This window comes from Astatotilapia calliptera, chromosome 7 (genome assembly GCF_964374335.1).
Source record: "Astatotilapia calliptera chromosome 7, fAstCal68.1, whole genome shotgun sequence".
Lineage (NCBI taxonomy): Eukaryota > Metazoa > Chordata > Actinopteri > Cichliformes > Cichlidae > Astatotilapia > Astatotilapia calliptera.
The window spans coordinates 54,667,172-54,684,314 of record NC_137428.1 but is presented as its reverse complement, the minus strand read 5'-3'; the positions used below and the strand labels follow the sequence as shown (position 1 = coordinate 54,684,314).

The following is a 17,143-nucleotide window of genomic DNA, read 5'->3' as shown; positions in this document are numbered from 1 at the left end:
ATGTCACTTAAGAGCTCTTAGAGGCAGATTTTATTTCATTTTGACAAAGTCATGCAAGCTGTTTCTCACAGATGTGAAAGATCCACAGATCGCAAGGGGAAAATATGTACTCTCCAACGGGCTAGCAAGTGGTTCCTGGATATTGCCAATAGTCACCAGGTGAAATCACTCAAAAAAAAAAGGGTGCAACACCAAAAACCTCCCTTGTGGTTGCTTTGGTTGCTAGCAGGTCAAATTTAGTTTGCATTGAAGATGCTGACTTGTATGCAAATGCTCGCTAACTATTGACCTAGCAGCAGTAAAACTTGAAAAAGTGCAACTTAACCAGGAACGTTCTGCCTTTTGAAACATGTTGGCTGCACCGCTGAGGCACAACTTTTATTTTAAAGGCTAACGTTTTCCGTTTCACCACAGCTCAGATAGCAGTTAGACAGTTTTTGTAGACAAGTTAGCATCTTCCTTGCAAACTACTAGCAACCGCAGCAATCTGTTAGCGACCAAAGCTATTTCATATTTACATACAGATGTGACAGGGGTTGCTTTTTAACTTACAGCAAGAAATTAATTGGATCAAACTACCTATTTCTTAAAGGTTATGGTACATTTTAAGTAACCTTTTGAGTTGTTGTTTTTTTTTTTTAATTATGCTTAAATACCAGTAAAGAAACTCATCATCTTTCTCTGCTTTTTTTCTTTCCTTTTTTTTGATTGAAAAAGAAAGTTAAACCGACTAAAATGAATATTCTAAAAAACAGAAATATGGAGTTTTTGTTTTGGTGATCTTTTTGACAGTATAAGTCGATTTATTTACATTCTCAGGAAAAGTCTAATAGCTGTTTTTAAATTCTACCTGTAAAGCCTGTAGAGCTTCAACATGTCGGGCTTTTGTCTCCTTATATCGCCCCTATTGACCATGTTTGGTTTTGTCGTTACATACTAGTTTTATGTTGAGCAGGCTGAGTTTAGTTCAAGTATTTCTTTTTTTTTTTCATGTTAAAGTGAAGCACACGCAGTATTTAAAGATTGGAGTTTATTGGTCAGACATTCCAAATCGATGTTAGTATAAAGGTCAAAGTGAAAGAAAACCAAAACACTTGCAGGTTATGGTAAGTAATAGTAATAATTGTTGTAAGGTGGTCATAACATTGTATGGAGTGATGGATGTTTACTCTCCCTTTGACAAACTCTCCCGCTTACCCCTACGTGTAAATGCTTCAGTGACTCCTTGTTTCTGAAATTCGGGATTTCAGGCCTTAGTGTGTTATTTCGTGGATGTTGGTGTTATTCCATGAGTTGGTGTAATAAGAAATCTACATAAAAGAAAAAAAAAGAATATTAAATTCAATCCAGCTATTTCTTTATGGAGTAAAATATCACAAAAAGACATTCGTGCGTAGCCCCGGTGAGGCCTGATGTGTTCAGTCAGAGACGGTGTCGTTCTGGTTTCTTCGAGTCTTTGAAAGCTTCAGCATACAGTAGATGGTTCGTACAGTCGAACACTATTAGATTTAAAACAGTGAAGTTATCTGAATCCTCGTTACTTTAAAATCTGTGAGTCGTCTTGTCTGATTGTGATGACGTGGTTTCCAGTAGGCTGTTTGTTGTGCTACCTTTTAGTTGTTTTGTTTATCTCTCTTTTTTCCTGTGTATTTGAATGACGTGTGGATGCTTGTGAAGCACATGATTTGTTGTGTCTTTCTGTTTTTTGTTTTTTTACTATACTTTTTGTTTTTGGAAAAAAAAGTAAGTAATATTTGCGCTGGTTTTCCTCTTGGCATCGGTGCAAACTTCATTCAGAGTGGAGCAATACTAACAGTAGAGTTATTACAATCAGCTGGGGTCCTGTTGTGCAGCCTTTAAATACAGGAAGAAAAATGTTACCAACCCCAACCTAAAGTGTCATAAAATGAATAGCTAGCCTGTTTTTGAGTTGGACACCACTTGTATGATTTTACAGTTTCATAGCATTTTCACCAGCACATGCACACACAGAAGTAAGGAGGTGTAACCCTGTAAAAAGTACCATACATCCGCTCATCTGTTAGTAAATGCACAGCTGGCCATTTCTATAACGTAAATGTGAATTTTTTTGCACAAAGTTGAACAAATAAGCTACTTTCCCTGTGTATGTAGTAAGTTGGTGAACTTTGGATCAGTCCAAACTTTCCGCCATATGTACATACGGCACAATTCATGTGTTTATGGAAATTGCAGCTGTGTAGTTATTGTGTAGCAGGAGCCACTTATACACTTAATGCCACTGTATCAAAGCTTCTGAAAGCCATTTTCCATCTTATTCCCACATGTACTGTATGTTGTGTAAAATGTATTAACATGTACTATATCATAAGTATATATGAATATATAATTACTTGAGGTGCAGTAAATATTTGCCATGGATCAAACAAATTGAGTAGGCCCTAAATAGTCGAATAAGTCGTTTGAGGGGGCTGCGTCTCCACGAGTGAACGAGGAAAACATTTTGTGTATTACTTTTGTATTATTTGGTCTTACCCTAATAGATATTAAATAGTTCTTGTTGCATCCTGTTTTGTTATGTGATGAGTTTGCATACGGGTACTATACAGTTGTAGATATGGAAAATGTAACTTTTTTTTAAATGAACTATTGACTTTTAGGTGTAAATAGCTGTGTCGAGTAGCTGACCTTCAATTTCTTCTGTCCAAATACAAACCTTAAATATTCTAATATTCATCTCACCTCCGACATAATTGAATTTTGATTCTTTTCTAGGTTAAAACTCGCTAAAAAAAAAAAAAAATCCAATTTAGCCTAAACATGGTGATGAACAGTGATGTGGTTTCTTTTTACATCATAAATTACAATTCATAAACACTTTTATGGATGCTTCATTTTTAAGGAAGGTTGATGATTTGAATACTCCAAATGAATCAGGGGCATTTGTATATATCATTAATTTCATACCTCAGCACACTGTATCCGATTATTACAACTGGAAATGATGTGGTAGTGGAGTAGTAACTAAGTAACCTATAATAAATTACAGAGTTATAAAATATAACAAAATGGTTCTAATAGATACAAATAGCTCTAATTATAAATATTCCAGATGCTGATCACTATGCTAGACAATCTCCCAGTTTATATTTGTTATATTTGTTCAACCTGCCATCAGCAGCCAATCAGCAACTAAGTTTAAATCAGAGAGGGAATAGAGCAGGTTAATGAGGGTGGCAATAAAAGAAAAACACAAGAGGAAGCCCATTGCTTTCTCCATATCCCCCCTGACTCGTATTTCTGTAGCTTTGCTCTTTGCTAGTGCCATCGTCCCTGCTGGTAGCATGAGATGGTACTTGCAGCCTATTCAGGTTGCATATCCATGCATGCTGTCACAAGAAAATTTACTGGGTCTTCCTGCACAGTCCAGCACAGAAATGGAGAAGGGCATCAACCAGGCAGCAGGACCAGCCCCTTTGTGCGAGGAGGAACAGGAGGAGCTCTCCAAAGTGACCTGCAGCAGGCTACTCGTGTAAATGTTTTGTCAGAAACAATGAGATCTGCCAGTGAAGCGCCATGTGAGCCCTGAGCACATGTGACAGATGTGAAAGGGTCTGGACACAGCGTGTTCAAAATTACGCTACCAGCAACATCATCCAGCATGATCCTTCAAGGCATATTCTTGAAGGATACCATAAACCTCCATGTTCCAGCCAGCAGTACCAGGCTAAAACCCTCGGATCTGATGGTGGCCTCACCCATCATGTTCCCCAGGCACATCCATGACTTTATCCAAGTCTGGGGGAAGATTCCCAGCACACCATCCACCATCACTTCACGAGTGTTCCCAGATGTTGGGAGTGCACATGCAAGTGGGGGCTGTAAACAGTAATGAGTACTAAATGAGCTGCATCAGCCTGTAATTTGAATTTTTAACTCTGCTTTTTGTGGTTTTGAATCCAGCCCTCAACAAGCTGCTGAAAGGGTTTACACTGACCGTTATATCATTTCATTCTCAACAATTTATACTGCATCCATGCTTACCAGTAAAGATTTTCATCTTGAATATTTCATTCATCAAGAGCCAATGTATATTTTAAGTGTTTCCTTAATTTCCTGGAGGTGTAAAAAGAATTTATGGATTCCTAAACACAGCTCTAAGAGATTAAGTATTTACCCAATTATTCCAATAAACTACAGACTTAAAGGATATCAATCGTTTGTAGTAATGTTTGTAAACTCACTTGAGTACAAATATTTGCTAAATAAGCAACAGAAACAATTTCCCAAAGGTTTTGTATTTATGTAGTTATTTACACCTTTGCCAAATTTTGAGTCAAATATTCAATTTGTACAATTTTAGTTATATTTAAGTATTTGAATACATTTTCCACGCTTGGCAATAAGAATAATGTAAAACCAGGGAACTCTGAAACTAAACTTTAACATCACCACTAATTATTGCACTTGAGATAAAACCAGATAAGAGTTACCTTACTCTGAATGTGCCGGTAGATTTTACCTCATTTTAACTATTTTTCTTTTAAGTACATAAATTATTACACTACATTGTAAATATGCAACTACATAATAAAATTGTGTAAATTACTTAATACACATTACAACTGCCACCTAATCATCAACTTTAAATTATGGAGAAATATATTTGATATTCAAGAGAAACAAAAACTAAAAAATTTGCTACTGAATAAAATGTAAATTAAAACAATTGAAAAACTTTACAACTCCAATGCTACACACGAATACCAGTGATAATCTTAAAATTCTTTATTCATAAACTTGATGCAAGTTTACAAATTACTGTACATGGTCAAAATTTCTTCAAATGGAAAAAAAACCAAAAACAAGAAACCCAAAATGAGCCAAGAGTGTCAGACTTGTTGGTGCCAGAAAATGAATTGAGATAAATGATACACAGTCCAGTTAGAGAAGCGCCCAATTACCATTGCATGACCGTCAAACTTGAATCGTCTCAGTATCTGCTGTGACCCAAGCTTTTGCATTTTGAAGGGAGGCAGTCACACATGTGGATAAAGGGTCTGTAACAGAGGGTTTAATGTGCACCTCCTCTCTACACCTGACCACACGGGTCCCCATCATTGGTGAAAGTGTCTTGATAAAAGATATTAATAACCTCCACCCTCAGATACATCCTGTTGTCACAGGTCTGATGTAAGCAGTGTGCTGAGAACAAAAGAAATTCTGATCAGAAATTATTCACGATATGACACCTCTCTGGGGATAAGGGGGGTGGGGGTGAAAAAAAAAAAAAAAAAAAATCAGTGAGAGCAATTACACAGACTGGTCAACATGCTCCTTGCAATCCAGCACTCGCTATGTAAATTGCTTTATTACAAAGTCATGCGACCTGTGTTTTAAAGTTCAGTTCATCAGTGGGCAAGTATGTCAAAACATTACTGAAACTGTGCACTAATTAAACCCAGAAAGTCACCCGCAGCTCAACATGGACATGTACCGATCCCCCTCCTAAGTATTGTTTGTTACCTGAGTTGCCATTCAAATGTACTTTTGCAGACAGTGTTAGCAAATAAACTGCAAAAGAGCCAACAGATTGATAGATACAACGTGTGTCCTGTAATTTGGGGAACAGCAGCACTCTGTGTGTACTACAGGATATTTCAAGGTCAAAGTTCGAATGTACAGTTTTATAATCACACTACTAAATCATCCTTTTCCACAAGCAACACTGAGACACACCTGTGCTATATTGTAATGGCAGAGGAAGCCCTACAGATAATGGACATTTAGCTCCAAGTCATGTCGAGTGACAGGGCGGCAAACTTTAAATGGGCAGGGAGGGGAACGAAAAACAAAACAAAAACAAACAAACAAAACACTACAACAAATTTATGCGAGGATGATATGACAAGTTTGCTTTAAAATTAAATTAAAAAAAAAAAAAAAAAATGAACAGAGGAACATCCAAAAAAAACCTTAATTTATTTCCTCAATAAAGTCCACTCCAGCAGATATGCTGGATGAAATGACTGCAATCAAATCAAACCCAGCTTTTTAGATCAGCGGCTGAATAGGGGGCTTCTGTACAACGTGCTGTTAACTTTACACACAGATGGCTTCATTGTCAGCATCCAACTAGCCATCAACCTCTACAGCTATTTAAAAAAAAAAAAGAAAAAAAAAGAAAAAAAAAAAAAAAAAAAAAGCACTTGCAGCCTTTGACATAAATAAGGCAAGAGGACCCAAGAGGGGTTAGAACTTCCAATCTTATGTATCCTCTCACTATAAGATATACAATATGAAAATTCAGATTTATTTCATACCTATCGGCCTTATTTTCTAATTAACTGCAAGTTGACTTGTTCACAACACTGCAGCATTTTGTTTCTGCTTGACCCGATGTTCTTCACACATTATAAAAAGCAAGTGCCAAAAAAAACAAAAAAAACAAACAAAACAAAAAACAGTGAGTAGGTAATCTCAAATTTAAGATAAGCTTACAAAATATGGAATCGTATCATTTGTTGTCTAGGATACCCAAATAATTTAAAAAAAAAAAAGCCAAATAATATTTCTAGAACAATGTTTGCATCTATGTACCAGTTAATTTCCAAAAAAGAGAAAAAAAGAAAGAAAGAAAGAAAAAAAAAAAAAGCAGTTGTGAGGAGGTTCTGCTTCTGTATCAATCTTCCTTTAAAATTCCCACTAAATGAGGGGTAATGGACTGTGAAGCCCGCTTTGTCAAAGCAGCTGAAGAAAAAGCATTTCCCCAAATTTCAAGGGAGAAAAATTTTTTTTTGTTTGTTTTTTTTTTGTTTGTTTTCAAAAGACAAATGAGCATATTTAGAAAACAGAACTAGTGATAACCTCACATAATCCTCCTCACTAAAACACTGAGGGGGAGAAGCAAAGTGAGACCGGAATAAAGTCTTTCCTGGAGCGAGGTGACGGGAATACTTGTCAAATGAGCCACGAGATGGTTTCTGTGAGAACGATGATATATTCCCAGTAAGTCAGAGAGGGAAAATATTCCAAAGAAAGCAAGACGACTCAAAGACATGTTCCCGGTGCATAGTGGTAGAAGCTCCTTATCCATCCTCTTTAGGTGGTGTGTACCAACCTGAAGGAACAGAAAGACAAACGCAGTTATTTAAAGAAGCCTTGTTAAAGTGGAATTCATTGACAGTGCATATTGTACACGAACACACAAAAGCCTGATATAAATGCAGTTTCAAACAACTAGAACTGTAACACAGATGTGGTGAAAGAAGAGTGCACAGTTCATCCTGCATGTGGGTCATTGATGTGACCCATTTCTGTGCACCAGCGCATCATTTCTGTTAAATGAATTCGTTTATTTTATAAAACTTAGTTTGAATACATTTGTAGTGCCTTCAAATATGAATTTTTAAAAGTTATCTAAAACCTGTAAATGTCACATGGTCCAACTGTTCGTTTAAATGAACAGAAGACCATCTCTTTAAATGGTAAAATATTTAAAATAAAATATATCTAGGCTGGTACACTTTTCATGGCAGGTGGTATGACCAGTGTATGTCATAAAAAAGTGATATGTTTATACTATTGCTACCAAAAACAAAGGTCAACATTGGTGTCCAAGTAAAACCCTATTTAAACTGGTAATAGTTGTGAAAGTAAGGAGTGCAATCTCAGATCTTTCTTATCTAATAGCTTTTATTATTTAATAGTTTTACTTAAAATATTTGAGAGACTCAGCTTTTGTCATGAACTGAATAAATTGTTTTATACAGAAATTTATGCACAAAATATGATTCAGAGACACAAATTTATAAAACATTCATACATAAATGCGTTCATGCATGAATACCAAATACTACGTCACATCGATGACCCACAAATGACTGCAGTACCCAAAAAAAGGCCATTTTAAACCAAGAGAAACAGGGTGTGTGTATATACATGCAAATGAAACGTGCACTTATAACCTTTAAGGAAGTACAGTACAAAAATGCAGTGGTATTTTACATATGTGGAAGTATGCTTAAAGCTAATGGAAATGCCATTAGTAAAAACATAATACTCAAATTGTAATTTGTGTGAAAAAACAGTGGGACTAGTATGGATTTTGTTTGTAAAAAGGTTAATTTTTTTTTTTTTTTTTTTTTAAACACTTGCCTATAAATTTTAATTTCCCAGTAAGAAAAGCTTGCTCATGTTTACATTTATATGAAAGTAGACTGTATACATGCATCAGTGAATGGGGACCATTAGCTAAGGATCATGATGTTCCCATTGTGTGTTTATTGAGTGTCAGTAATTCATAACTCTTTCCTTACCATTCTTTTCATGAATCTGAACCAGGGATTTGTATGACTGTTGTGCTCTGGCAAGATTGTACTGGTTCTGAAAGACAAAAGGCAACATGTCAATACGCAGAAGCAGGATGATCCATTTATTTGACTTGTTTTCATTACTGAAACAAAGTTCATTTGAAAACAAAAGCAAACATCACACCAGTTCATGATATGTGTTACCTTATTGGCTCCAAACTGCACTCTGGCTTTTCCTTTAACCAGAGTTGCATTTATCTGCATAATGACAGATTCTATGGAATAGGCACTGCTCCAGCCCTAACAAACGCAAATAGAAATGAATCAGTTCCTGTTGTTAGTCATAATTATTATTTTATTTATCCCATTTGCATACCTGTTTTGTGAGAAGTTCCATGCACAATGCTCCTCCCCCTAAAACATAACTGAAAAAAAAAAAAAAAAGATTCACAAATGTGTCATTGAGTGAGAGTATTAATCTTTTCAAAAAAAAAAAAAAAAAAAAGTATTTTTCTTGCTCTCCAGAATTTTCTTTCTTAAATTTGCTAAAATTATCAGAAGCCTTGAAAGTATGTATAGCACAGTGATGTATGGCAATGGCGTGTGCTTTATAATTCCTTTTAAATTAAATTTTAACTGCTTCACCTCTACTGCCATAAGCATAGATACAGTGAATCTTCACAAGTCATACCATACGTATTTACAACAGGACTTCTCTAGCAGAGGATCTCCTGTTATTTCTACCCTGTACCGAGCACAATAGCACAATGCAACATAAGCCACTGTATCTTTTAAAAAATAAATAAATGAAAAAAAAATCCTAAGCCACTTAATTTCATGTAACATTTGCTTTATTGAACCACTTGACACACACTTTTTTATTTTTACTTAACTCTTTAGAGTATTATATATAGATTATATCATCAAACTCCTTATTAAGCACCTGTAATTTAACTTTTGTTTTAAATTTTTTTATTTCCGACTTCCTTTGTTTTATCCTGTTTAAGTTCGGTCTTCCCATTTTCATCTTCGTAATATTAACTGCCTTCACTCACTCCACGCCATACTTGTCAATGCTCTTGTCACATCTCGTTTAGATTTTTGTAATTCTCTTCTCTGTGGTCCACCTCAAATCTCTCCATAAATTGCAGTTAGTTCAAAACAAAGCCGCTCGTATTATATTCTGAATTAGATCTACTGAACATAGAACACCTGTTCTTAAACCGCTCCGTTGGTTTCCAGTTCACCTCCGTGTCCATTTCAAGATCCTGCTTCTTACTTTCAAAGCGCTTCTTAACCTTGCTCCCCCATATTTATTTGATCCTTTCCATACGTACTCACCCCCTAGTACACCTTGCTCTTCTTCAGTTTCCCTTCTGTCTGTTCCACCTGCTCGCCTGACTTTCATGGGACTCAGACCCTTTAGTTGTTTTGCCCAGAGACTTCACAGTTCGGAGATGTGGTAGAAGTGCATTCCAAACTCTCTCCACTTTTAAATCGCGTCTTAAAACCCATCTATTCAAAATTTCATACCCTTCATCATGATTCCGTCATAGTCCATTTGTACCTTGTTTAGCTTTTATACTTTATTTTTCATTTACCTTATGTTTTATGGGTTTTTTGTACTAATGTAAAGTGACCTTGAGCGTCTTTAAAGGCACGATAAATAAAATGTATTATTATTATTAGTTTTTTTTAAGTTATTTCTTTAAACACCACCTATAAAATGGCTTAAACAATCTTAAGGCTGCAATACAGCAGGAATTTACATATTTGTTTAGTCTAAACAGTGGGGTGTTATTTTTTAATAACAGAAGAAACCATTTGAAGTTGTCAAGCAAATCATAAAGCATATTCTGGGCAGTAACATTCATAAGATGCATATGATGTATGTAATTTGGGCTGGGAACACTACTGCACACTCACCCTCCAGAGAGCACAGGCGAGACAACCCGTACAAAAGGTGGGTCAAAGGGAAAATTATCCTGTTGTAGAGAAGAAGAAAAACTGCCTTAAGACAGCCCTATACTACAAAAAAAATAAAATAAATCTGTTGACAATTACTTCCATAGGACTCACTTTATAAGAGAAATTGAGCAAAATGTAATCCACTCCTTCCTTTTCTTTTAAGACCTGCAAGTCACTATGTAATGGACTATCTGGGTCTACCCTGTAACAAACAGCAACAGAAAAGGTCAAATAAAAGCATAATTTTCAAAGTTGGAAATATAAATAGAATAAAAATACACTCAGAATAAGAACTTACGTCCTTAACTTCACATGCCATTCATAAAGGCTGTCATTGACTAGTTCGACTGAATAAATACCTGTGAAATGAGTCACAAACGCACAAAGAGCTTCACTTAAAGCTTCTGGAAAAAAAACATTAAATACAATGCAAGCCACAAGCATTGAGTAATGGTTCCTTGTATTCACCTGTCTTGTAACTCTGTGACCTGTAGATCTCCCTGAGTTCCTTCATTAGGCGGTCTGAGGCTTGCACTGAGCCAGAGACTGCACCCTGCAACATAAAACAACTGACGGTTAAACAACTGGACAAACAGGAAGCATACCAGAGGTTTTCAGATTTTGCACAATTTTCTTGGACTGCTGCATTTTTGCACTGAGTGTTGGAGGTTGCTGTTAAACTGGTAGGTTGCATGAGAATGTACAACTTCTTCCCTTTATAATTGACAGACTCAATGAGTCTGTCAATTATACCGCGCCGAAAAAAATAAACAAATCATAATTAAAATTATTTTCTAGTAGAAATTCATACAAAAGACTAATTATCTCATCGTGATTGTGCATTCATAATCTCCAAAAGCCAAAAATATTAACTGAGATTAAGGTTTGATTAAAAATGTGACAGATGGAAATCTTACATTCAAGTGATCTTGTCTCTGATTTTTACGGATTTTCTCCAAGATAGCCAGATTTTCTTTTTCTATCCCTTCATCTTCTGACTTTTTTCCATCCACCGGCTCCTCTTCTTTCATTTCGTAATGGTCCAGGTCTTGGTCCAGATCAATATCCTGCTGGCAGAACACATACATTTGTTCAGAAAAGAGAAAAAAAACCCCCAAAGATATTAAACAAATTGACGATCAATCAATGGATCATATTTGAATACCTCTCCCATTTCGTCTTCTTCTTCCTCTTCAGATGTCACGTCACCTGATAACCCGTGCTGTGAAAGGTTGGAAATTGAAAAACAGTGAGTAGCTAAGGTCAACGAAAGACTCTTGAGCTTTACTCTTATTTACTGAGCTTACTTTTCTGTCTTGGGTGATCGGGCCAGCTGGTAGAGGCTGGTCCAGCATTTCTACATCTGGATGTTGTGGCAGGTTGTAAAGACGACAGAGATCACAAATAAGGCGCTTCAACTGCTGTAGAAGCTATAAGAAACATCGAGAAGATCAACTGTCAATAATAATATTAAATTACATTTTCCTAATGTAGCAAAGCATCCTATGTGGAGCAAGAGCCATATTAACCATCTTACCAATGTGCTGCCTTTCCTCACATCCTCTAGGCGCTCCAACACTTCAGCCAGACTGGGATCATCAGAGTCGACAAACCATATTGGTGGCGTTGAGGGATAGGATTCCTGCAACAGCAGCAATAAGAATCATGCTCAAGTGCTGATGGCTTTACAGTCAACAGAATGCACTTGAATTGTACAGAGAAAACCACTGCTTTTAAGAAACAAAAATGTCACCCTGGGTTAGAAATCTGATTAACATAAAGGGTAATAAAGTTCGTTTCAGAGTTACAAGTGACTTCAAACCAAAAGCCTTAGCCCACACAGCCACCCACTGCACAAAATTAGCCTCCTACAAGCTGAAGAGCGAAAGCAACTCGAGCACGAGAGAGAAGTGGTTAAGTGCTCCTTTGACATTTCAATTAGGTCTTAATACAGCTTTTGAAGTCATGAGTAAAAATCCAGTTTTCAACTGCTGTGCCTAGCAGCAAACGTATTCAAACAAGCATTTAGACACATATGGTAGTACTATGTAAAGTTTGTAAAGCCCAAGAGAAGAAAATACTGCACACAGAAGAAGAGAGAACCGTGTATATATTAATAAGAGATGTTTTATTTTTGATTAGGTTTTTCAGAAAGTTAAGAAAGATGTTGAGAGAAAACATGCTGTATAAAATATGCAGTAATGACTGTGCAGTATTCATGTTAAAATGACTGCACTGAAGTCTGAGAAAACTTCCCTACTTTTCAACTGATTCAAGATCCCAATTTAAAAAAAAAAGAAAAAAGAAAAAAAAAGAAGTTTGTCTCGATTGGTAGTTTTAGTTAAAGTTCAAGACCAATTTTTCTTCTCGTTTTAAAGGTTAATAAATCTGCTGGTTTTCCAGAGTCTGAGTAATCATGCTGATTAACTGAGTCAGAAACATCCCTCAATCATAATGCCTGCTTTCAAACAATAAAGATGGTGATGACCAAAAAGCCAAACTCGTGTTTAAAATAGGATCTGACTGAGTGCCTGATACATGCATGCGCCACAGATGAAAAATATTATAGTATTTACAACCTCCAATCAAACCTGGCATAAGATCTCTCATCCACTGTGGGGAGGAGTTAAACACACGGTGCCACAATGTAAACTACACTGTGTAAACTGGGCATCTAATTGTAACCATGACTTGGATGCTGACGTGAATGCTCTTTACAAGTCAGAAACTGGTGAACTGGTAATTACGATGCCTTTATTATCAGCACAGTGCAGTGTTAGTGTAACTCAATAATATGTGCCTTTCAACTTCTTACTAATCTCCATACTAGAGTTCAGCTGATAAACTGATCTTTTACACAAAATGTCATCAATTTCCGAGTTCCTGCTTCTATTTTACGCCTTCGATAACTAAGTGTCATGAGATTTGGGCTGTTGTTACACATTTTAACATTTATTCTTCTGTCTAACTGAACTCCGACTCTCATTCAAGAAAAATGCTGTAAAGTTTATTTTATACTTGCACACAGTGGCCCCCTTTTTGAAAGCTGGAGTGTGTGGTACATAATGGGCGAGCTAGAGGGTCAGTCTCTGCAGGTATTTAAACAATTTATCAAGGACAGAGTACAATGGCAAGGAATTTTTGGAAAAAGACTGCTGAAACAAGTGGAAAATAAAATACTTTTTGCAGAGAAGTCTAGAAAAAACACCTTTGTGTTTGTAAGACACTTCCTACTTCCTATAAATCATTGCCTACAACTCCAACAGTCAAGTGTACCCGTATGTGTGACTGTCTAGGATAAAGCCATCTATAATTTCATCCATCTAATTTCAAGCTTATCTAAGGTCAGGTCACAGAAGCTGTAACCCTTAACATTATATTTCAAACATCTTTTTACTCCAGTTACTCCTTGAGGACACCCACTCCATCCCAGTACCCAGGGATAAATAACCTGAGTGTTCTGGTTTTGACCCAGGGTCTCCTCCTAGTTGCCAGTGCCCAGAAAACCTCCAAAGGTAGGTGTTAAGGAGGTATTCTGGCCAGATAACAGAACCATCTCAGTTAGCTCCTTTAAAAGTGAAGCAAGAGGGACTCTACTCTGTGCTCCCACTGGATATCTGACTGTCTTACCCAGTCTATAACACTGAGCTCAGCCACCATATGATGGAAACCGATCAACCCCTTTTATTTGTGACCTTGTTCTCCCAGTCGCAACCCAAAACTCATGACAACAGGAGAGGGCTGGAACTACAGACAGTACAAAAGATGATCCAGGCATCTGATTTGGGTCTGAAAAGTGAAGTCTATTTGTCTAAATCTGTTACGTTCACATGACGGCTCTACGTGTACATGGTAAATAATGTGCACTTGTCTTTAAATAATACCAGCGAGAATAACAGCATCAGTGGGTGCTCTCCTATGTTTCACGAGACAGAACATTTGGTTTATGCTTTGACCCGTCTTCCTCCCTTCATACCAACCATTTGTGGAAGATGGCCACCCCTCCCTGAACCTGGTTCAGCTGGAGGTTTCTTCCTGTTAAAACAAACTTTTTCGTTCCCACTGTCGCCAAACACTTTCTCATAGGAAGTCATACGTTGGGTTTCTTGGTGTATGTATTATTGTAGGGTCTACCTTAAAATATACAGTCCCTTGAGGTGACTGTTGTCGTGATTTGAATTAAATGTCTCTTTGCTTTTCTAATCCTTGGAAGACTTGGTTTAAATATCTTTTAAGTATCAGCCGTGCCAGTTTTTCCAACTATTTTAATCAGATATTTTGTGGCTGTCTGCCAACTTAGATGCTAGCATAACACTGTGAATGTGCTGCTTACGTAGCCTTAAGCTTTATTTGTGCTCACCACATTGGTAGCCGTGTGCACCTACTGTGATGTCATTGCAGTACATCAGACTAGAAATCTTCTCCTGATTGATGGAGGTCACCACTCAGACAAAACCTCTGCATCAATGCTTGCATAGAAGGAGGATGCAAAGGAAACAGTTTTATGTTATTTTCCTTCAAAGTCTCATCTTTCTGAAGCAAACTTAAGTGGTGAAAACTGGGCCCTAGACTGCAGTCTAAAGGGGCAATTATAATTTGTATTGTCACCGTTGCAAACAGTGGTGCCTCAAGCCATGCTTGGTCATTTAGGCTGCTTGTACATCTACATTGGTGGCAAAGCTGGTAGACATGAATGTATGGCTGTGACAACTTGCACCACCTTTTCAATGATATAGCAGTATAGGAGCTCAGTGATTCACAAATTATAGAGAGGGAGATGCCTCCAGTTTTGATTTCTTCTACTCCTAAACCAGCACTAATGTGGAGGTTTCTGTCTGAGCAGAGAAGAATGCAGTTCAGGAGAAGAATGAAGCACTGGTATAAATGCTGACCAGTTTGTAGTGACATTACTGTTTGTGCACAACATGATCAATGCAGTAAACCTAATGGGCTTTGGCATAATCCTAGCTATGTAAAAATAAATAAATTAAAAAAAAAAAAATCACTCTGTAGCTCTGATGTCTTCGTGGCAATCTGCTTCAAATCATACCCAATGATATCCAACATGACCATGTTCACAGCATGGGGCCACATTTAACTCACAGCTACCCCTCTGAACAGGAAGAATGCAATATACCTGAGTGTAATCTAGTTTTCCTTTAGCATGAGCTGACTCAAAAGGACACAGACAGTGAGGTTTAATCTCAATATGGCAGGGTATTCGGAACGTTTCAACAAGCACTCGCGCGTCCTCAAAATGCGCATAAGTGTAACTCTGTGTGTGCATGCTTTTGCTGAGAGGAGGAGGATGTGGTCAGGTTGTCAGGAAGATTCATCATCTGCTTACCTGAACCAAGCAAAACAAGTGCCAAGCGAAAAGAAAGAACCTCAGTTGTTAATAGATTACACCTACCTTCATCCACATTTTGTGATGGCTGGGAATGTCTGCTTTGCGCAAGTTTGAATTTGATTTTAATCGCTAATGTATTGGAGCGGGCTGTGAAACGCGTATAAATACTAGGCCCCTGTTTCGTTTCTTTTTGGTGGTGGGGGGGGCTGCGTTACTAAAAAATATACAGTTCCGCTGACGTTAACAGCTGGTCAAAAAAGCAATATTGTCACGTACATTTCACATGTACATTGCGTCGCTTTCGTCAGGTTTTAGTGTCGAGATAAAGAAGACACTAACGTAACCGCTTTAATGTATGCCAGTAAGTTCGTCAGAGGGATCAGTCTACTTACTGAAAAAGGCAGAAAGGACGACCGAACAGCATTCCATTAAACCGCTTCTATTTCACGTCAATTAAAGCCATGTACGGGACCTCGACGCTATGTCTGTTTAAAAAACACACGTACACAGTAATATACTGCTTGAAAGCAGCTGGGGTGTAGTGAAAGCCCTCGTATGACCGAACTAAATTAAGTTTAAATTGAACTAGATATAGGCCATAAGTGATAAAGTTAGCCGTTGTACTACTTTCAACAGTAACGCAGTTAATTTGGCAAACAAAAACAAGCTAGCATTAATGTTAGTTTCAGTTAACAAGCTAGCAAAAGCAACCGCAGCGTCGTTACTAATCGACGTTTTATTGTATAATTTTTCAAAGTGAACATAACACTGTTCGTGTGTCGTCCACTTTAATCCACGGGGTTACTCGGATTTTAATGGCCTGACACAGTTTATAAATGAAAGCGAAGACTTTATTCGTAGTTAATTTGTAAACACGGTGCCTTCCGCGGACCGATTTGGTTTCAGTCGATAGTCAGACGCTGGGTTAGCTTGTGCGCAGAGCTGGCCTGGACTCACCGTGATGTTGCAGTGAATGATCAGCAGCTTCTCCCCTGTTACGTTGAATTGGCAACTGAGTTCATCGGGTTTCCAGTCTATTATTCTGAATCGTTCGTGGTTTGGGTCAAAGATTGACTCCAAAAACTTCAGTTCGGCCTTCAGCCCCGAAACCGACATCTTCTACTCATCTCAAACCACCAGGCCGCTGGCAGAGGGGAAGTCGGGGCGGAATGCGACCGCGCAGTCGAATCGGCTGTACGGATCTCGCATATTAGCGTGAGAACAACAACAAAGGGCTGGAGAGTTAGCTTTATATAAACCTGTGTAGCGCACATAGACTCTTAGCAGCGTTTTGACAGCTGTGACACCACATACGTACATAAATATATTTACATTATTTTATATTTATTTTCGCACCACTACAGATGGAGTCATAGTTGTGACTTTTGCTTAAACGAACCATTTAACAGCATGAAAATGTTCAGTGTTATACAAGATAATTAGTGCCCCCCATCCCCTTGTTTTTTTTTTTTTGTTTTTTTTTGTTGTTGTTGTTTTTGTTTTTAAAAAAAGAGTATTTCCTATATGCTGTTAA

The 17,143-nt window shown here is 37.3% G+C and overlaps 1 protein-coding gene across 2 annotated transcripts; it reads right to left on the bottom strand.

Moving 5' to 3' along the window:
• Positions 1-6,550: 6,550 nt before the first annotated feature.
• Positions 6,551-16,837, bottom strand: LOC113026594 (ubiquitin-conjugating enzyme E2 Q2-like). 2 transcript variants are annotated; one of them, XM_026175549.2, is made up of 13 exons: positions 16,567-16,837; positions 11,797-11,901; positions 11,567-11,689; positions 11,425-11,481; positions 11,177-11,329; positions 10,728-10,812; positions 10,558-10,618; positions 10,371-10,461; positions 10,218-10,276; positions 8,668-8,716; positions 8,496-8,591; positions 8,298-8,364; positions 6,551-7,099 (listed from the first exon to the last, which is right to left on the bottom strand). In XM_026175549.2, exons 1-13 carry the CDS (start codon positions 16,723-16,725, stop codon positions 7,068-7,070), a joined length of 1,137 nt encoding a protein of 378 aa, XP_026031334.1. In that variant the 5' UTR covers positions 16,726-16,837; the 3' UTR covers positions 6,551-7,067. The 2 variants fall into 2 exon arrangements, with proteins under 2 accessions (XP_026031334.1, XP_026031335.1); XM_026175550.2 differs by having other exon boundaries at positions 11,177-11,326.
• Between the last annotated feature and the right edge of the window lie 306 nt (positions 16,838-17,143).